A 22992-nucleotide genomic window follows, 5' to 3' on the forward strand; every position below is an offset into this window, starting at 1 on the left:
GTAACAGGAGATTCTTCGCATAAAATCTGAGCACCCGGATGATAAAAAAACAATCTCTAATGAACGTGTTAAGGGCAGATTGAAAGTAACACGGGCATTTGGGGCAGGCTTTTTGAAGGCGGTAAGCTTCAGTCCCACTCTACAATTGAGATTCTCTGTGTAACTGCAAATCTTAATACGTGAGATGCATCGCTTTTTCATTTTGTATGCCAGTGTAGGCAAGGGACTTGATAAATTTGACTCAGCATTGATTTTAAAGTTGCATTATATGTGCTAGCCATCCCTGCGCATAGTTTTATTCTTGAAATAAAATATTGAAATATTTGATTATTGCTTGGGTTTGATGATGTCAAATGTACGGCATAAAAGAGAAATTAACCTTCCTGCGCTTTCTTGTGATGGGTGCATTTGCTGGTGGTTTTACTACGAATTGTAACTAATTGCTATTTTAGTTTTTTTGAATTGGTGTGTACATCTGATGGTAGCCTTGACATTGTTTAAGCATGTGCATAGTTCTTGCTTTCTCTCTTCTAGACAAACATATGCCCTTAAGCATTGCTATTTTTTCCACTTGTATATCAGGATGTTTGAAATGCTTATAACTTGGGCTACTCAGTTTATACCTATTGGAGAATTAGAGACGTCACTTGGCCTCATAGACTCTCATCTTGTTTGAATCAATGATTGTGATGTAGTTCTTTCAATGAAAATTCAAAAGCTTATAATTCAAAGGGGTGTGCCAGAGCTGAAATTGGTAGTCCCTTGATTAGCTTTGTTCTGTAATAGTAGGCAATTGACTTCACTTGGGAAAGTAATGGAGCTAGTTGATGGCTGTGTTTTCAATTGTAAAGATGTTTGAATATCTGTTTATTATGCAGCCTCGATGGAACAATGCTCTTCTTGAAATGTTCCGAATTGACTATGTGGGCACAGCTCCCTATGTCACATGTATACCTGCCCTCCATCATCATGTGCTTGGGCCAAATGACCGGTTCTTGGTGCTCTCTTCCGATGGTCTATACCAGTATTTAAGCAATGAAGAAGTTGTTGCACATGTTGAATGGTTCATGGAAAAATATCCTGATGGAGATCCAGCACAATATCTCATTGAAGAGTTGCTTTTTCGAGCTGCCAAAAAAGCTGGTATGCTTTTACTGTTACTTGTTGTATATGCCTGTTCAATAGAGCTTGAAGACCAAACTGCTATTCTGAATGATCACTAGCTAAGTAAAAGCTGCGCTTTATTCCATTGATTGTTATAGAGATTTTGTGTTATCCTTTTGCTTTGGGTGTCGTGTCAAATGGTCAAAAGCCTATATTGAGCTTGTGCTATACTGAGGTTGCAAGGGTGCAAAAGAAAGCAGCACCCCTTATTCTAACTTTATTCACCTCAAATGGTTGGGTGTAGGATTAATAAATTCAACGAGTAGATAAAGAATCAACACTATTTCTCAAAATTGAACCATCATTTAATAACAACTAGCCTCATAAATTTCTGTTATGGCTTCTTTGAGGCAATGAGTAGGATGTATCTGTGTTGAAGCATGGTAGACGTCTTGATAGATATTGTCAATTGCACATGGACAATGCACATAGACATAGCATGTGAACTTCCATGTGATAGTCAAATACTGAATGGAGAAGGGTACTAATGGTGCTTATATCGGTTACATGAGTGGTGAGGATGCATGGATTGAATGTGAGGTATATTTTGTTCGGTCTTTGCATGTTGAACAAAGTTAGACCAATAATATTTCTTTTTTGTCAAATGTGATAATAAAAATGATTTAGCTCAATTGTCAAGTGAATTCAAAGATGAATTTTGTAATGACTTGCCTAGTACATTGACTTTGAGTAAAACCTAGCATCAAGAAGCGGAAAGGTAAATTAAGTAATTGATATCTTGAAAGCAGACTTATAAAACTTAGTAGCTTAGCATGGGCTTCACCAATTTTATTGGCCAAAGGGAAAGGCAACTCCAAGTGACCTTGTGCTGATTATAGAGCATCAAATAAGATAATGGTGAAGAATGAACCCCAATGCCAGAATTGAGGATTTTTTTGATTAATTTGCAAGATGTAAAATTCTTCACAAAGATAGATTTGAGTTTTGGCTATCATCAAATTAGAATTAAGGCTAAGGATGCTTTAAGACAACATTTAGGACTAGATATGGGTAGTTTCAGCTTTTGGTAATGTCATTTTGTCTTACCAATACATCGGCCACATTCATCAAACTCATGAATAGTGTCTTACGACCCCATCTAGGTCACTTTGTGATCGTGTTTCATAAAGACATCATAATGCATAATAAATTTAAAGACCATTTAAGGAAAGTATTTGAATTGTCGAGAGTTCATTTTCTTTTTGCAAAGACTCCCAAGTTTGAATTCTTCTTAGAAGAGGTTAAAGTGTTTAGGGCATATTATCTTGAAAGAGAGAATCAAGAGACCTGAGGGATCTAGAGAAAGTTAGCATCATTATTGAAGTAGCCGCCTTCACCAAGGAAGATTCATTCGGGTTTTATTGTTGATTAATTGAGAATTATACCAAGATAATTTGCCAATCAAGTCTAAGGCAAAGAAAGTACTTTTAAGTGGGAAACAAACCAAAAGGAAAGCCTTTAAAAGCTTAAGATAGCTATTGCCACAACTCCATTTTCAATATGTGGATTCCAATAAACCCTTTGTGGTTGAAAGTTGGTGTAAGTAATTTGGCAATAGATGAGATCTTGTTGAAAGAGGATTGATTAATAATTGAATTATTTTGGCTATGAAAAGGAGCTGTTGCAATGGTATATACTTTAAAGGAGTGGTGGCATTGTTTTGTATGGAGCCAACATAATGATTGCTTTTGATTAGGAAAGTGTTAAGTGGCTCATTGGAAATCATGCATTTTGGCCTAATTTTGTGAGGTAGAGATAGACAATGGAAGCAAAATATAGTGATTGCTGAATGCACAATGAATTAAACAGAAGGACAAGAACAAAGGAACTCAAAAAGTGAAGAATTAAGCAAGGGAATCCATAGATGAAAACATGAGAATGTATACAAACTATATGGGTTGTGACAACCACTAGAGTACTCCCATTTTCCTTCTCTCCAATAAGAATATAGACGTGTTGAAATTGAGACAACAAGAGAAGAGAACAAACACAATAAATAGACTAAGAATGGTTAATCAAAGAGGTATGTCAGTAAGCTCATAAATGCTCTAGAAAGAGTAAATTGGATGTATAAAATAGGCTTCTAATGAAATGTGCACCCAATGCTAGCTAATAAGTTGTCCTAGGCACCCACTCAAATATCCATAGAAGCCATGATCAGTTTTGCTAAGAAACATATTTTTGAAATGTTTGGGCATTTCTTAAATGTTGGAAATGCTTGAATCCATCTTTCGTACCCAATAGATTAAAGTCACCCAATGCAGCATGCTATTACTATTTTGACATTGGTTGCACTTTGGATGTTTGAGTAGTGTGTAATCTATGGCATTGTGGTTCTTTTATATTCATGGAATCTAGATGATGAGTCATGGAATACGGTGCATGTAAGTTGTTAATCTATTTATTACACTCAGATTTTATGAAACCAATCTTCCTCCTCGGATAGGTTGGTAATAACTTGATTTGGCTGTAATTACAAGAAGCATAAAATTTACATAAATTGAAAATGCACACTTGACTACTTAATCTTGGACAATGGATTGTCTATCGGCTTCAAAATTGGCACCTCTTGCGGTATTTCTTTAGCTTTTATTGCAAATGGATGGAGTATAAGTGAGATTCTTTGATTTCTTTTGCTAATCCAAGTGTCTCTTGCTGTAAAAACTGACCAGTGAGCCTTAAAACCAATTCACCCCTTAGTTTGCTTAGGGATTGGTCTTCACCCTACTTTTTGAAAGACAAATTAAGCCCCAAGTCTGATGTGGGCTGGCTAGTCTCTTGAATCTCCTTGAAATTCTTTAATTTCCATTTGCTAAAATTCAAGTGCTAGGTCTCAATTTTGAGCACACATCTTGAGGTAGATATCAAACCCTAATTTTTGTTGCAAATTAGGGTCTATAGAGGAGATTTTCCAATATCTCCACCTCTGATGAATGGATTGCTATAAAACTTGGAGCAAAGTTGGAAAATGGTTGGAGAAAGAGAGAGTATATTATAGAGAGAAATTTTAGAGTTTCATTGTGAGAAAGGCTGAAAAAATATCGCTGTCTTGCTCAAACAACCATGGAAGCTATCACCTAAACAGTCGAGGATCACTAGAAAGGTTGTTGCCCCCTCTTGTATGCTATCACATGCGCCAAAAGGACCTTGGGCTGATGTCATGTGCACTTGGAGGGCTCCATATTGCTGTCACTTGGTGTAGGACTAATCCTTGGTGGTTGCAAATCACATTAGTAGCATCTCCTTGCTCTCCAACAACTTCCTTCTTGTTCAGACTGGTTGGAATAGGCTTTCACAAGCCCCCGAAAACAAATTTCCTATTTTCATGGGCAAGTTTTGCCAAGTGGCAGCCTTCTAATCCCATTTTCTTGCATTATCCGACTTATTAAATTAGATTTCAGAATATTAATTCTGAAAATCAATGTAGTAATTATTCTAGTCTCCAAGAAAAAATCCACTTGACAATAACGAAATTGGTTAGGTTGATTTGTTTTCCAAGTATCCTTGAGCATTTATTAGCCCGCGAACTGGCATTACTTAATTACTTAATAGCTAGTCCTTAATGTCACCATTGACATTAATAGCCAATAGGTTGGTCTAGGCCAAAATTAGACATTGGGTACCACCTAGTACTTGTTAGATATAACTTATTACAACTTTTACCTTTGACACCAACTGATATCTTGGGGTTTTGGATCCCACACTATAAAATAAAAACATTGCTATACATGGGTTTAATGCATCTTATTAGCCATATCCAGATACATTGGGCCTTGCACACCACACATTGGTTGTTGCATACCATAAGGAGTTATGCCATATATTTGTCAGAAGTGGATGTAACAATGGAAGCATAAACAGGTGCTGAAATAAATTGTTGAACACAAGACCAAAGATAAAGAAAGAGAGAACATTGCAAAGAAAATTCAAAAGAATTCTTGGAAAATGGAATCCATATATCAAACAGAGAGAGACCCGTACAACGAGTCATTGGCTGCATGGTAATGCTGATCGGCTAGCCATAAAATGCCAAATAAAATCCTAAATAATTTGGGATGTGCCCAGTCCACTCTGGCACGCACACTCACACATGAATTGGCAATATTGCTAACTTCCTCTCTCAGATCATATATCATCTGATACAATACGATGATACGATGATAATGGCTCAGTTTAGTCCACACAACATAGAACCACTAAAATAGAACCATGGAGACCTAAGTAGTTGGTGATCAAGCCGCCACTGATGAGTACGAGCGGAAGCAAAGAGAGCACACACGTCAATCGAGGTGTAGCAGGAGATTAGTGAACAGTGAGTGAGAGTGACAGTCGATGGATAGGTGTGTACTAGTGTGGTACACACTGAATAAAAGAATGTATTTATACTTAGGGTATCGTACACTTACACCCGCAAGGGTGAGTTCACATGTGTAAAGTAATATACACATGGGAGAGCATAAGGGGCCTTTATACCCAACAACCTCCCACTTAGAGGTCCTAAGCGAACCTTTAATCAACTCCCACAAGTCTAACGCAATGCTCATACTGAGCCTTTGCAATCGGTGGACACATGCTTATCAATCAACTATAGCTAACGCTAATGCAACACTCAAACATAGCATCTCTAGTAGAAAATTAGGATCAAGAGAGGTCAACGCAAGCATGGAAGGTTGTAAAGATATGGCCAAGTCAATAGGAGAATGGCACGATGATCAAGAGAGATCAATGTAAGCATGGAAGGTTGTCAAGATGTGGTCAAATCAATAGGAGAATGACACGACGATTGAACACAAAAACAGAAACATGAAGGCAGTGCAAGTAGGCCAGCTAGTAGCATGAACGTTGACCAAAACAGTAGCGGACAGGTTGACAATGACAAAGGACATGACATCAGTAGGGCAAGTCAATGTAGGGAAATCGTTGGTGAACAAGCAACATCAGCTGGATTGCAACAAATCAAATGAGGTGCAAGCATGGGTAGCATACAAGTCAACACATGATTTGTGTTGGGAATAAAGGGTCACCGTGCCTTTTATGGTGTTCAGATGTGTGCGCACCCTTACACACGTACTATATATATATTTTCAAAAACCTAAAGTGGTACTTTGAGATTGTACCCACATCGAGTCTTGTGCTCTGTCTCTCTCTCTCTCTCTCTCATTCTCTACTCTACATTCACTCTCTCTCACTGCGAACCACAGCATCGCGTCTCGATCCTCGCGCACTCCATTGACAAACTGGTATTAGAGCTTAGGTTGCTGGATCTGTGACAAGACTGTGTCAGGACAGTCATCAGAGCTGCATCAGGACTGTGTCAGACAGTCCATCAGACTGCATCATTCTGTCAGGCTGTGTCAGACAGTCTGTCAGACTGCTTCAGTCTGTTAGACAGCTAATACTGCAGGCGGCAGTCCACCAATCAAGGTAACTGGACAGATTTTTCATTATTTTTTCAGAATTTCAAAGGTTTTCTGAATTAAACCTTTGGCCAACTGACGGGTGTTCGCATGCATGAGCACAGGTGAAATTTTGAGCCGAAAAATTGGGGCTTCTCCCAGATTTGGGAATTTTGATGTAGAATAGGACAATTTGATTTAGAAATTGCAAATTTGGTGCACATTTGCCCAGGAAATTTGGGGCATTTCACATTTTAGTGAAATTTTGTCAATTATGCTGAAATTTGTGCACATCGGACCCAAGAAATTTGGGGCTTTTGCAGTATTTCATCAAATTGTGTAAGAATTGCTTGGTATATGCACTTGGGTACATGTATCGATGCAATTTGGGCGGATTTGCCTTTGAAAATTTGGGGCTTTTGACCGTAGTTGTCAAATTTTGCCCAAGAATGCATTTGGAACAGAAATTGCAGCAGAATTTTGGGGATTTCACATGCAATTGGTGCATTGGCCTATAAATCTGGCTGCAATTGATTGTGGAGTGCAGTAGTAGACATTCTGTAATTTTGGAAATCAATTTGTAGATCTGAAAATTTTGAAATTTCATGATTTTCACTGCTGGTTGGTACTTGCAGTGTTCTGTGGTCATTTGTGTGAAATTTGGGCTTGCATTTGTTGACATTTGAGTCAATTTAGTGCTGCAAATCATGGCTGGAAACAGTGACAGCAGCAACCTTTTGCACATCAAGAAGCTTGAGGATGCACACGATTTTGCAATATGGCAAAAACAATGCTACAATGTCTTGGTGTAGAAGAAACAAGTGAAGCCCATCAAAGCAAAGGGAATAAGACTAGCAGGTATGGAACAAGAAGAGTGGAATGATTTGGATTAGCTTGCACGCTCTACCATAGAGCTCTCAGTGTCATACAACTTGCTCTTTAACATTGAGAAGTTGAATTTTGCATATGAAATGTGGTAAAGACTTGAGGAATTGTATGCTCAGAAAAGTGCAGTCAACAAGGTTTATTGGCTGAAAAAGTTGAGGAACCTTCGCATGAAGGAAGATACAACCATGCTTGTACATTTGAATGAGTTCAACTCAATTTTCAGTCAGCTGATTGCTTTGGATTTCCACATTGATGATGAGTTCAAGGCTACTTTTTTGCTATGCACTTTGCTTGAAAGTTGGGATACGTTTAGGATAGCTTTGAGTAACTCAAATGCTGAGCTGTTATATTGTGATGTGGAGAGTTCTTTGCTAATGGAAGAACTCAATAGGCAAAATAATTTAGTAAAAAAGTCTTCTAATGCATTGCTCACTAGGGGCAGATTTCAACAAAAGGGCAGTTCTGAAAATAGAGCACGCAACAAGTCTTGTGGCAAAGTCATCATTGTGGCAGGAAAGGGTACTACAAACGGGACTGCTTTCAATTGAAGAAAGAGAAAGGTAGAAGCAAAAACACTGAAGACAACAAGGGTGAGAAAAAAAAGAGCCAACTTGCAAAGAATATTAGTGTGAAGATAAAGGAGGTAAATGTAGTCACTCATGAGAATGATAGTGACGGTGATGTACTCCTTGCTTCTTCTTTGAGTGCACATGCCTTGATTGCCTATTCTGATGATGACATGTACACTGGGATATTTGACTCAGGTGCGTCTTTTCATGTCACACCACATCATGAGTGGTTTTTTGACTACAGTGGTGGTGCAAGTGGTATTGTCCACTTGCGGGATAACTATGCATGTCAAATTGCAGGCATTTGCAATGTGAAATTGAAATTTTAGTATGGCTCTATGTTTGTTTTGCATAATGTGAGGCATTTACCTTAGCTCAAGAAGAGCTTGATAAGCACAAGTCAGTTAGATGACGAAGGCTATCATACCATCTTTGGGGATAGCAAATGGAAAATTTGTAAGGGCTCTCGCATTGTTGCCAAGGGCTCTAAAAGTGATACTTTGTATCCTTTGTATGTATCTAACGTGTGTGACCATGTGGTTGCCATAACTGAGGAGCCAAGTGTTTCTTTGTGGCACAGTTGATTGGGACACATGAGTTAAACTAGAATGAAAGTGCATTCTCATTTGGGTTATTTGTCATATTTGAGGTATGTTGATTTTGAACAATGTGATCATTGGTACTTTAGGGATTGTCCTTTTATTCATTCTCACATAATGGATATGATCCTTCAACACTCTTCTCTCTTGTTGTTCACTTGTTCATTAGGAGTGTGTGTGAGTGCACGTGTGTTGTTGAACCCTAACTTAAGAGTTTTACATGCTCACAAAAAAGACACCAAGTATTATCTCTTCCAACCATGGTAGGAAATCATGGGTAGATCAACATTTAATTGCTGCCACAATCAGATTGAATAGTAAATTTGGGAAAAAATTAGAAATTTTAGTGAAAATCAACATTAAATTGTTGGCATTTGTAATTTTGTGGGCACACATTACGAGGCAGGTGTATCATAGTAGTACGCAACAGTGCATTGCTGTTATTCTTGTGGTTGAATGTTGATTTGGGTGACATTGTGAACACTTTGGCATTTGTGTCACAATTTGATACTTGTTTGACAATCCCAAAGGATATCTGGTACTTTGAGTATATACACTATACTTCAGCATTGAAATATTTGGTTGCAGATTTTTACTCGTTTTTGACAGCATGGCACATGAAGAAAACAATGATCAGAGCAACATCCTTGGTGTCCTCACTCAGGGGAACAAGGTTGATGGCTCGAACTACCCATTGTGGAGTTTTGTGGTCCGCAATCTTCTTGTTGGGAAGGACATGTGGGACTATGTTATAGGTGACTTGTAGGGACTAGGAGGTCTCGCATCTCAGACATCTTAGCATCACTCTCAAGGATAGGATGTTGGTGCTGTCGTGGTGTTGCTTCTTCTCCCCCCTACTACGAAGGATCAAAGGAAATGGGATTTGAAGGATGCTCAAGCACTTTATAGCATTGTTAATGAAAAGGGTCATCATTCCAGGAATTTGGTCTTGCAAGACCTCAAATTCAGCATGGGATATACTTGAGCATATGTTTGTTGCTCGCAATGAGACCAGGATCTTCTACCTTCATTGAGAGCTAGCAAATGTAAACATGGATGAGGGTGATGGCATGACGGATCACCTTACTCATTTGCTGGATTTTGCATCAACAGCTGCTCAATGTTGATGAGATTATTTAGGATGTTGAATTGGTGAACATCACCTTGAACTCTCCTGAAAGTCATATCTTGGTTTTCACACTCTTTGATGTTGTCATTGGGGTGGGGGTGGGGGGGAAGAGGAAGGCCTCTTGTTACAAGAGAAGTAGACTCGAAAGAATGTTGCATTGCGTTTAGGTGATGTGGTTTTACTTTCCAAGTTTAAAGGCAAGGGTAAAGCTAGGCGAAATGTACAAAATCAGCAAAGGGGTGATGTTGGACAGCCATCAAACAAGGCTGTCCAAGACTTAGATAAGTCAAAAAAGAAGGGAAAATGTCATTATTGGAAGAAGCTTGGTCGCTATATTGATGAGTGTTGAAAGAGATTGGCTAAGGAGAAGAAGAAAGACTCCGGTTTGGCTGTCCAAGAGGCATCAGATAACAGATCAAACAACAGATGGTGATGCTTCAGCCAAATTCATAGAGGGAGATTATGTACTTCTCACTTGCAGCTATGATTTTTCTATGGTTGATTTAGCATTTAATGTTGCTAAAACACAGTAAACATGGTATTTTGATAGTGGTGCTTCAAAGCACATCACTTTAAGAAAGTGTTTGTTTACTTCTTTGCATTCAGCCCTTGTTGCTAGGAAGTGTCACATGTGGGAACATTAGTAGCTATGATGTTTGTGGCATTGGGACAATCACCATTACTATTGTAGATGGTTCAAACTTCATGCTTTTAGATGTATTACTTATGCTTGGCATTACAAAGAATATTTTGTCTATTTCAACTTTCAATAAGCATGGCTTTCAGGTCATCTTTGAGAATGACAAAAGTATTGTCAGTAGAGAGATTGACTATGCACTCCGGCTGTTTGGCACCCTGTACAAGGGTTTATTTTTGTTAGATACTTATGACCGATAGTCTCATGATGCTCTGGTAATTGCTAGTCTTACACCCGTTGTGTAGAATGCGGAGCTTTGGCATACTCGTTATGGATATATGAGCCTTGGGAGCTTGATGACCCTTCAAAGGTATCATATGGTAGATGTGTTGCCTCTATTGGAGACTCCACCCCCTCATGCATGCAAGGGATGTGTTTTGGGCAAGATGCAAAGGTTTGCCCTAAAAAAGGATGGTGCAATGCATGCTGTCCAAAAAATGCAGCTTATTTACTTTGATGTTTGTGTTTCCATGAGGACACATGCACTTGGGGGTCACCTTTATTTTGTTACATTTATTGTAACTACTTGAGGTATACATGGGTGTATGGATTGAAGGTTAAGTCCAATGTATGCATGCGTTTTAAACATCTTGTGGTAAAGCTTGAGGTTGAAACTGGTTTAACAGTTCAGTGCATAGATAGGGGTGGGGAGGTACATATCTCGTGCATTTGAGACATTCGTTGGATTGTGGCATTATACATGAAACCATTGTTAGAATGACTCCTCAACAAAATGGAGTTGCTAAAAGGAAGAATGACACTCTTATGGAATTGACTTATTGTATGTTAAAAAGCAAGGGGTTGCCACATAAATTCTGGTTAGAAGGGCTTCAGTGTGCCAATCATGTATTGAATAGTGCACCTACAAAGGTTTTGAAGACGATCACTTTGTTTGAGGCTTGGCATGGAAAAAAACCCAAAGTTGACTACTTTTGGGGTTTTAGTTGCCTAGCCTACGCACGTGTACTGAAAGAGCTTCGTAGGAAGCTCGACGATAAGGCTGTAAAATGCATTTTTATTGGCTATAGTTCGGAAAGCAAAAATGCAACATTTTCTCATGAACAATTTCAAATGTTGGTCACTCATGACATTGGTGATGTTTTTAAAGGCCTTTTACCACTTTCTTTGGAGTTTGTGCCTGCTGTAAATGGCACAACAGACCTATTACAGCAAGCTGTTATTGCTTCATATGCTCTCAAATAGTAGGGTATTGATGAGGGTTTGCCACATGTAGTAGAGGCAATAGTTTAGCATGAAAGGGCTGCTGTAAATGCAGCAAAAACAGTCCTGAGATGCTTGTTACAAACTCTTCAAGAGAGTAAAATCGATGCCCCATTACCTCAGTGTACTAGATGGGTTGCTAGACATGAAGCACATGATGCAGGTGGGGCGCATTTGTTTGATATAATGGAAGTAGATGATTGTGTTGATCACGTGTTTATGAGTTCACTGTTGGGTGATGATGAGCCTACTGGACGCAACTCAGCAAGATGTATATTGGACGCATGCCATGCAGGAGAAGTTAGACTCCATTGCCACTAACTCTACATGTGATCTTGTGGATTTACCACTTGGTAAGAAGACCATAGGCATGTGTAATGGGCTTTCAAACTCAAATGCAAGGCTGATGGCACTATTGACAGGTACAAAGCATGGTTGGTAGCAAAAGGCTATGCACAGAAGAAGGGCATAGATTATGTGAAAACCTTTGCTTCTACATCGCATACGAGTACAATGAGATGTGTGATTGCTATGGCTGCAAAGTACATTAGTTGGACATTTATACAACATTCTTGAATGGGGATTTGCTCGAGGATGTTTGTGTGTCACAACCTCTAGGGTTTGTGTTTAAAGGGAAAGAGCACATCATATGTAAGTTGCAGAAGGCTCTTTATGGTCTCAAACAGGTTCCTCATGCATGGTACTTTAAAATTGATGCCTATTTGGCTAGCAAAGGGTTCAAAAATAGTATGACTGCTACCGCTCTATACATTAAAAATGAAGGGGGGGACTTGTTGATTGCCATTCTTTATGTAGATGACATGTTGCTCACTAGATCCATAGAGGGAAAACTTGCAGATTTTAAGGCCCAATTAAAACATGCATTTGCTATGTAGGGCTGTCTACACTACTATTTGGGGATTCAGTTCACCTAAAATCAACATGATATCATCATGTCAGAGTCTCAATGTTGTGGATAAGTTGTTACGTAGGTTTAATATTCAAGATGCACTCTTATGTAGCCAGGCTTAAAGTTGTCTATGCATGATGGTGAAGAGATGTTTGATGTTGCAGTTTACAACCAAGCTATTTGCTGTCTTATTCATCTTTGCAACACACGCCCTAATATTCAATATGTAGTAGCTTAGGTGAGTAGGTATATGCATAGCCCATTGATCATATATTGGCAAGCTGTTATGCGGATCTTCAGAGATTTGCAAGGTACTCAGTCACATGCATTATTATTTCCCAGGAGGGGAGACTTGTATCTACAAGCTTAGAGTGATTCAAATTGGGCCATGATACTAACACTAGGCAATCTGCTAGTGGACATTGTTTCTTTTTGGGTTGTTCATGCATTTCATGGTTAAGCAAGAAACATCCTACAATGGCTACCTCGTCTTGTGAGGTTGAGTACAGGGTAGCCTTCATTGCGATAGTGGAATGTGTATGGCTGTATAGATTGTAGGCTGATCTGTAGATTTGTTTGGAGGGTTCTACACTCATATTTTCTAACAATCAGAGTGCTATTGTAGTGGCCTAGAATCCTATGTTTTATGCTCGCACGAATTACATTGAGGTACATTACCATTAGGTCAGAGAGAGATACTATACATGAGAGATCAATTTGATTCATGTTTCTACACAGGAGAATGTTGCAAACATTTTAACCAAAGCACTTTCTTGTGAGAAGTTTGAGGCTTTTCGAAAGCCATTGAACTTGCTATTCTTTGGTGTTGGGGAATAAAGGGTCCTTGTGCCTTTTATATGTGCTCGGGTGTGAACACACCCTTAGCACACTTGTACTTTCATATATATATCTATCTAAAAACCTAAAGTGGTACACTCGTGATTGTACCCACAAATCGTGCTCTTCACTATCTCTGTGTCTCTCTTTGTTGCTAGCAAGCATTGCGTGTCTCGATCCTCGCTCCCACCGAACACAAACTGGTATTAGAGCCATCAGGTTTTGCACGCTTCTTGAGATGTCAGGCACGAGCTGGGTGAGGAGGTGATTGCCAAGGCGAAAGTTCTAGGTCACAAGTAGGTAGGCGAGACACGACGAAGGCAGGCTCGAGTGGAGGAGAGGTAGTTGACAGGTTGAACAAGAAGAAACAGTGTTGAGGGGACAATTGCCGCCATGCGACAGTCAACTGGAGAGTAGGCGAACAGGTAACAGTCAATGATAGATTGATGATTGACTGAGGCAACTTTTGCAAAATGTTTTTGCGTGACGACGCTGCATGACAACTTGTGCGACAAGGCTGCATGACTAACGCTGCGGATAGGATACGACGGCCACATCATTGATGGGCATTGACAGCGGGACCAGTGTGGCGACGACCAGCAGGGTGCTGATGACGGACGCGGTAACTGACGGGACCTGCGCGGCCGAACGGGCGTTGTTAGTCTTGATGGGTCAACAGACCCGTCATCCAAAACATTATTTTTTGGAAACTCCTCCCTCTAACCAGGGTTCACATGCATAATCACATACAGTGTAGATTTGTGCAATCTTGGCCTTGAAATATGGGGCTTTTTTCGAATTTGGGGATTGTGATGCAAAGCAAGACCATTTGTCTCAGAAATTGCACGAATTTGTGACATTTTGTCTCCGACATTTGGGGCTTTTCATGTACATGTAAAAATTGTGTTGAAATTTACCCAATTTCTTGATATTGATGCACATTGGACTTCGTGCAATTTGGGGCTTTTGTTGTGTGGGCAAAATTTGTGCGCCATTTGGTCATTTTATGCACATGGGGGTTTAATTCCATGCAATTTGGACATCTAGTACTTGGAAAAATTTGGGGGTTTTATTGAAATTGCTCTATTTTGGCAAAATTGGTCTATTCCGTGCATGTCAGAAACATTGCAGATGTATGGTTGATGCTTTGAGCACAAAATTTTGGGGCTTTTGACCGCGGGTGTCAAATTTTGTGCCGGTGGGTGCATGTACAACAGAAATTGCAGCTAAAATTTGGAATTTCTCATGCAATGTGATGTATTTCTCCCTGAAACAGCTATAATCAGTTGTGGAGTGCTGTAGCACAAGGTTTAGTGCTTCTGAAACTTTATCTGTAGATCTGAAATTTCTTCTTCTACGTGGCTTTTTATTGTTGGTCAGTACTTGTTTGTACCTTGGTCACTTGTGTGACAGTTTGTGCTTGCATTTGCTGAATTTTTTGGTCACATTTGGGCTGAAAATCATGGCTGGCAGCATTGACAGAGTAATCTCATGCAATTAAGAAGCTTGAAGGAGTACATAACTTTGTAGTCTGGCAAAAACAATGCTACAATATCGTGTTGCAGAAGAAGCAGGCAAAGCCGATTAAGACCAAAGGGACAAAGCCTGTAGATATGGAACAGGAAGATTGGGATGAGTTAAATGAGCTTACACGCTCAATCATCGAGCTATCGATTTTTGATGCCTTGCTGTTTAACATTGAAGGTTTGGATTCTGCTTATGCTATTTGGACTGGAGTAGAAGAACTGTAAGCATAGAAGAGTGCCACAAGTAAAGTATATTGGCTGAAAAAGCTTATGGATTTGCGTATGGAAGAGGGTACAATAATGTCTACTCACTTGAGTGAGTTTAACTCCGTTTTCAGCCAGTTGGTTGCCTTGAATTTCTCGATTGATGAAGAATTTATGGCTACGTTCTTGCTTTGCACTCTGCCAGAGAGTTGGGATACATTTAGGACTGCTATGAGCGATTCTAATGCGATTCTTTTGTATGCTGATGTAGAGAGTGCTCTACTCATGGAATAAATGAATCGACAGAACAATGCATCCAATAAGTCTTCCAGTGCTTTGCATACTAGGGATAGATCACAGCAGAAAGGCAAATTTGATAGCGAGGAAGGTAGTAAATCACGTGGCAAGGATGTTGAATGCCATCATTGTGGCAAGAAGGGTCACTTTAAATGTGACTGCTTCAAATCAACGTGGCAAGGATGTTGAATGCTATCATTGTGGCAAGAAGAGTCACTTTAAATGTGATTGCTACAAATGGAAGAAAGAGAAAGGAAAGGGAAAGAGGACAGATGATAGCAAGGAAGACAAGAAAGAGAGTCAGCCTAAGAAGAGCATTGTCAAAATTGAAGAGGTGAATGTAGTCACTTATAACAGTGACAGTGGGAATGACGTACTCTTGGTCTCTTCACACTTTAGTGCACATGCTTTACTTGCAGATACAGATGATGACATGCATACTTGGATTCCCGATTTAGGTGCTTCCTTTCATGTCACCCCTCATCGTGAGTGGTTCTTTGACTATACAGGGGGTTGACATGGTGTTGTCCATCTTGGGGACGACTATGCATGTGACATTGCAAGTATTGGCAATGTGCAGTTGTAGTTTCAGCATGGTTTAGTCTTCACACTTCAGTATGTATGGCATGTATCCCAGCTCAAGAAGAGCTTGATTGGCACAGGGCAGCGAGACGATGGTTTTCATACCACCTTTGGAGATGGCAAATGGAAGATCTGTAAGGGATCTAGAGTGATTGCCAGAGGTTGTAAAAGTGATACCTTGTATCCTCTCCATTTATTTAGTGTGAGTGATCATGTTGTTGCCGTGACCGAGCAGGTAAGTGTTTCTTTGTGGCATGGCCGGTTGGGACACATGAGTCAAATTGGAATGAAAGTGCTTTCTCGTTTGGGGTTACTTGCCTTGTCTTCGTTATGTTGATTTTGAGCGTTGTGATCATTGTGTTTATGGTAAACATGCACATGCGTCTCATAAGAAGTCTTTTTCACTGAAATCTTCTCCTCTAGAGTTAGTACATTCCGATGTATGTTAGATGCTAGGGTTATCTTTAGGGGGAAAGAAATATTTTGTCACCTTTGTCGATGATGCTAGATGGAAGGTATGGGTTTACCCTATTCGTAGCAAGGATGAAGCGCTTTACAAGTTTAAAAAATTCTTGGCATTGGTTGAAAATCAGATTGATAAGACACTTAAGTGTTTTTGCTTTGACAACGGTGGGGAATATGTGTCCAAGGCCTTTCATGCATTTTGTGACAGCAAAGGGATAAAGAGGGAGCTCACTGCCCCTCATAATCCACCCCAAAATGGAGTTGCAGAGCGTATGAATCGGACCATACAGAATAAGGTCCGTATGATGCTATCTTTGTTGAGCTAAAATATGCATTACTTGTTGATTAGCCTCTTAAACAGTCCCAAAACACACTAAAATTGCTCTTTTAGAGTAAAACCCTAAAACGGGGAGTGGTTCGAGAGAGTTCAGTGGAAATCCTAAAACGGGGAGCGGCATGAGAAATCTTAGTGGAAACCCTAATTTTTGGGGTGCCCTTTCACATCTATAAATAGACAGGCTGCCCCATTCAGCTTGTTTGCAGGTTACGCCAACCCACACACCCTCTGCTGCTGTTGGCGCCCAGTTTCCAGCCTGCAGCCCGCCTCCATCTGCTGTCCAGCCATCATCGACTGCAGCCACATCATCTTCAGCCTGTCCATTGCTATAGCCGACAGCTCTCAGCTGTTGGCGGCTGCTCCAGACTGTCCCAGACTGCTGTTCAGCCTGTGTCCATCATCTCGAGGGTCAGCCAGCTTGCGTTTTCAGCATTGCAAGCCTTGACACTCTTAGACACTGTTTCAGCCTGCTGTTTACAGCAGACTGTACACAGTTTCCAGCTCCCGATCGATGGTACACTGCTGCGTTTACCAGTTTCTAGCCTCCAGACTGCTGCGTTTTGGTGACCAGCCTGCTGCCTTTCACTATTCAGCACTCCTACACTCTGATTGGTGATCACAGACTTGGGATCTGTCTTCGGTGGATGTCACACTCCGACATTGCTTTGCCCTTGAGCACACTGTACACTCTTACATTCATTTACAACATTCATTCACTTCAGAGTTGTGTTTTCTCTCTCCCTTTTTTTGTTTGTGTTTGAGATTTGAGTTTTGCGTTTAGGATTTGAGTTTTGTCCTCTGTGTCTGTGTCTGTGTTTGTGTCTTTGTGTCTCTGTTGTGGTCGTACACTCTGTGTGTCCTCAGTGCAAACCCTAGCATTCTTCTTAACATGGTATCAGAGCCGGTGCTCTTGTAAAGAGTATCTTGCGGATATTGTTGAGAGCTAGTCTTTGTGCAAGGCACACACTACAACTCGTAACCGAATCACAATGTCCCAGACATCTTCTTCTCCAGTTTCTATGATGTCTTATCAGGCTTCTCCATCATTGGAGGCCATGAGACAGCATTATGGACTCGGTGAGGAGGACGACACTCCACCTTCACCAGATTTCACTAATATGATATAGGACTTTGAGGAGTACTATCGCAACAAGTACGGTGATGTTTACACCTCTCCTACCAGTTTTGCTACCACATTCGAACCGGTTGGTGAGGCTGGCCACCTCTTTGATCATGGAGGACATACGGCATTTGGAACGCTTGGCGATTCATCTTCATAATCTCCGCCAGATCCAATGTTAGGTTTGTATAATTCTTTTGTGTTGCATGAATCAAAACCCTCGTCTGATTCTTCTTTTGAGGTACAAGATTTGGATGGCTTGGCGTATGTGAACTTCAATAGAGGGGACTCAGGAAGCAGACGAAATTCAGGTACATCTACAGCTTCTGTTTCATTTGAGCATATTACACACACTTTTTACTTCCCTTCCATCCCACTCTCCTCTATATCACACCTTGATCATCTCTCATCATCTTTCCAAAATCTTGGATTATACTCCACATCTGTATCACACACCCTAGGGGTTGGATCTACCATCTCTGCTCTTAGCACATTTTCCTTCTCCGTTCCGTTCTCTACCTCTTTGCAACATGGTACTTTGTTAGGCGGAATGCCATCCTTTAACATAGTGCCTCTCACCTTTCAGCAAATGAGCACACCCATCACTCATGGGTCGACTGTGATGGGCATCCCCCTCACTATCCCCAGCTTTACATCTCCCATGACTACTCATACGCAGGGGTTTCCATCCTCAGCTTATGGTGCGTCTTCACTCTCTCCTTGGGTTACACCTACGCAGGGATTCCCATCTTATGCTCCCCGTGTTCTCATGCTATCTCCTTGGGTTCCTCATGTGGCTACCATGCCAATGCCTAGTTAGTCCATCCCTACTTATGGATCCACCTTACACACTACCCGTATGCCTGGTGGGCACTCTGGGGTCCATTCCCAAGTGTACTCCACTCCCCCATCCTATTTCCACTACACTTTTTCACACTATCCATCTTCGAGTACTACCACTCTTATTGCAATGGCCAAGAATGCCTTTACACGTTTTAACGGGTCAAATTTCACTACTTGGTCGAATTTCATGCAACAAGTGCTTGAGTCTCAGGGTCTTTGGGACCTCGTCATTGGTCTAGAGCCTATGCTGGACCCTCGACTAGCTCACCCTGACTACATCCGTCAATGGAGAGTCCGTAATGCTACAGCCAATATTGAGTTGATGCAGGGATTGCTTCTTGAGTTTCACTCTTAGTTGTAGCAGTTCTTGCTCGCGTTAGAGCATTGGAGTCACCTTCTTGACCGCTATGTGGCTCATGATCGTACTCGACGCATCAATCTTGACTTTGAGCTTCAAGAGTTCTCTCTTAAGGAAGGGGATGATTTGAAAGTCAAGCTGGCTGACTATAGACAGTTACTTGCCGAGTTCGCCACTACTGGCTCTCCAAAGTCAGATGATGATCAGGTTACATTATTCTTGAATAAGTTGCCCGCAAAATACTTCAATTTCATTCAACACATCATCTCCCAACCTCGATTGCTAACCTTCTATGAGTTTGAGTGCCAGTTCTTGCGTTACGCAAGGCTGCATGATCAAGTCCACAAAAAATCCTCATCAGAGCCTTATTTAGAGTAGAGGGGCTTGGTTGCTTCTTCTTCAGGCAAGAAAACCACCAGTGGCAAGAACTTGCTAGATGCGAAGGCAAGCCAATCAAAGAGTGACTCCTCTTTCTCTGATGGAACCAAAGAATCAAGACCTATCTGACAGTAACTCCTTAAGAAAAACCGATTTTGTACACACTGCCAGAGAGCAAGCCATATGGACGAGGAGTGTCGCTCCAAGGCCCAAGGCCTTCCACCTAAAAAGCCCCAGCAGACCGCCGCGACTTCACAGTCTAGTGGGGCTACACCTTGCGTTGCTACCCCATCTGCTCCTCCAGCCCCCACAGCGACTGTTGGACATGTGGCACCCGGACAGCATCAACGGCCATTCTTCTTTACTATTGAAGGATTGGTTGATTGGTTTGCAGGTTCCGATCCCGTTGCAGTTCATGCATCTATCTCACCTTTCTTCCCACCTCGTCAGGCGTTCCCTTGGCAGAGCCCTGCTACTGGACGTACGCGATGGTGGCCACCTTCTTAGACTAGCATGTCTCTAGGTCCTTTCGGATACCCTAGGCCAATCTAGCATTCATTTTTCGCACTCTTAGAGTCGGGCCCATAGAACTTTTATCTCTACATTTTAAGTCTTCCGCTGCATTTACTCACACACATACACATTTGCATCTTTGCACTTGTTCCTTCAGTTAGCTTTTCATTTTAGTTTAGTTTAGTTTTGTTTTTGGAGCATCTCACTACAGACCTTTGTGATTGCAGACTTTGATTTCCTTTGTAGGTTTTGTTTTCAGTGTAGGGCTAACATGTAGGTTTGCCCAGTTCTACCTGGGCTGGAGACTTGGAATGTACGCCGTTCCTTCATGGTTTCATCATCCTTGGAGTTTTGCTCTTCTACCAACATGGAGGCTTCCCCTCCCGAGGCGGATCGTGCAACATCTCTCTTGATGCTATCATGGTGGTGACTTTTACCTAGCTCTTCCAGTTGGGATGCTTCCTTCTCCTTTTCATTCCTTATGGTTCTTGACACCACACAAAGACCGACATCAGGCTCCTCTTCCTTCTTTGGCATCTACATTCAGGTTGAGAGGGGGTTCCTACCCTTCTTGGTATTATACAGGCTTCAGCACTGTCTTCGACATCGGGTTTTTTCCCCCTATTGTACCTTACCGTTTGCATTGCATGATTTCATCATCTTTGTACTAGGGCGCTTGGGCAAGTGAACAACTTTCCCATGAGAGACACTGTTCAAGTGGCACTTGCTGCATGAGCATTCTTCAACATGTAGCATACTTTGCATCTCATTGTGCTGAGTACCACTTGACTAGATCCTAAGCTGTTTCCACCGGCAGCTGTTGTTACCACACCACCATCCTTCTTCATCACATGGATACCTCATCACTTACTTTTCCTCGTCATTGATACCTTGAGTGGATTGGTTAGCTTGTATTGTTTTGTGATGTGTAGGGTGTACCCTCCCTACTCCCGTCTTTTGGGTCACTATTACTCAATGGGTCGCATCCCATAAAATTTACTCTTTTAGAGTAAAACCCTAAAATGAGGAGCGGTTCGAGAGAGTTCAGTGGAAACCCTAAAACGGGGAGCGGTACAAGAAAGTTTAGTGGAAACCCTAATTTTTTGGGTGCCCTTCCACATCTATAAATAGATAGACTGTCCCCATTCAGCAATAATCCTTGTTTGCAGGTTACACCAGCCTACACACCATCTGCTGCTGTTGGCGCCCAATTTCCAGCCTGCAGCCCGCTTCCATCTGCTGTCCAGCCATCATTGACTGCAGCCACATCATCTTCAGCCTGTCCATTTCTGTAGGCGACAGTTCTCAGCTGTTGCCGACTGCTCCAGACTGTTGTTCAGCCTGCTATCCATCATCTCCAGGGTCAACCAGCCTGCGTTTTAAGCATTGCAAGCCTTGACACTCTCAGACACTGTTTCAGCCTGCTGTTTACAGCAGACTGTACACAGTTTCCAGCCCCCGATCGGTGGTACATTGCTGGGTTTACCCGTTTCCAGCCTCTAGACTGCTATGTTTTGGTGACCAGCCTGCTGCCATTCACTATTCAGCACTCCTACACTCCGATTGGTGGTCACAGACTTGGGATCCGTCTTCGGTGGACGTCACACTCCGACATTGCTTTGTCCTTGAGCACATTGTACGCTCTTACATTCATTTACAACATTCATTCACTTTAGAGTTGTGTTTTCTCTCTCCCTTCTTCTGTTTGTGTTTGAGTTTTTGTGTTTGAGTTTTGAGTTTTGCGTTTAGGGTTTGAGTTTTGCCCTCTGTGTCTGTGTTTGTGTCTTTGTGTTTCTGTCGCGGTCGTACACTCTGTGTGTCCTCAGTGCAAAACCTAGCAGTCTTCTTAACAGTCTCATGCTGCATTACCCCATGGTTTTTGGGCAGAGGCTGTTATGATAGCCGTACACTTGATTAATCGGTCATCAAATAGGTCTTTTGGGGGGAGTTTCCCAAGAAGTGTGGTCGGGCAAGCCACCCTCATTTACATACTTGAAAGTGTTTGGCTGCGAAGCATTTGTGCACATTCGTAAAGAAAAACACAACAAACTTGAGCCAAAGTCCTGTAAATGCATTTTCTTAGGATATGGAGACGAGGGTGAAATGGGATATAGATCATGGGATCCCGAGAAAAGGAAAGTAGTATGCAGTAATGATGTTATCTTTTGGGAAGATCGCATGCATAAATAGCCCGAAAAGACTAAGGAGGTCCGTAGGGTTGTATTTTAGAAAGAAATATCTTTTGGATAGCAAAATGTGCCCATTGTATAGCAGTAAATACTTGCTGTAAATGAACTTGCAAATGCAGAAAATAATACTGGAAATGAATAGCCAGCTATTGCCCATGATAATGAGCCACTATATGTGCAGGAACAGCCAGGACATCAAGCTGTTAATGTTGATTTGCAGGCTGAAATGCCAGGACAACAAGCTGAAAATGCTCAATAATCAGCAAACAATGATCATTGGGTTAGGAGATTGTCTAGAGCTACTAGACAACCTGATAGATTTGTTCACGGTGCAAACAATGTGGCTGATTATGTCATGTTGACAGACAATGGTGAACCGTTTTGCTTCAAGGAAGCAATGGACAGACAAGACAATAAGAAATGATATAAAGCCATGTTATCAGAGATGAAATCTCTTGAGAAAAATGACACTTGGGACTTGGTGCAGGTGCAATTGTCTAAAGGATAGAAAACCCTTCCATGCAAATGGGTTTACAAGATGGTCACTTCTAGTTCCTCACCAAAGTACAAAGCAAGATTGGTTGCGAAGGGGTATAAGTAGGAAACATGGAGTTGACTTTGATGAAATCTTCTCTCTTGTAGTCAAGATGACTACATTGAGAACAATTTTGGGCTTGGTTGCAGGTGAAGATATAGAGCTCGTACAGATGGATGTAAAGACTGCATTCTTATATGGTGATCTACATGAAGATATATATATGCAGTGGCTT

General features: G+C 41.2%; 1 protein-coding gene across 2 annotated transcripts in view; it reads left to right on the forward strand.

Moving 5' to 3' along the window:
* Positions 1-22992, forward strand: part of LOC148041502 (putative protein phosphatase 2C 4) — a 43421-nt gene that overhangs the window by 11996 nt on the left and 8433 nt on the right. For both annotated transcript variants that reach the window (XM_087680308.1, XM_087680317.1), the window contains exons 2-3: positions 8-121; positions 879-1143. In XM_087680308.1, coding sequence (XP_087536434.1) covers positions 8-121; positions 879-1143 — 379 coding nt within the window. The remainder of the gene's footprint in view (positions 1-7; positions 122-878; positions 1144-22992) is intronic.

Source organism: Lygodium microphyllum, chromosome 1 (assembly GCF_053477565.2).
Source record: "Lygodium microphyllum isolate KBCC chromosome 1, Lygodium_microphyllum_v1.1.10, whole genome shotgun sequence".
Lineage (NCBI taxonomy): Eukaryota > Viridiplantae > Streptophyta > Polypodiopsida > Schizaeales > Lygodiaceae > Lygodium > Lygodium microphyllum.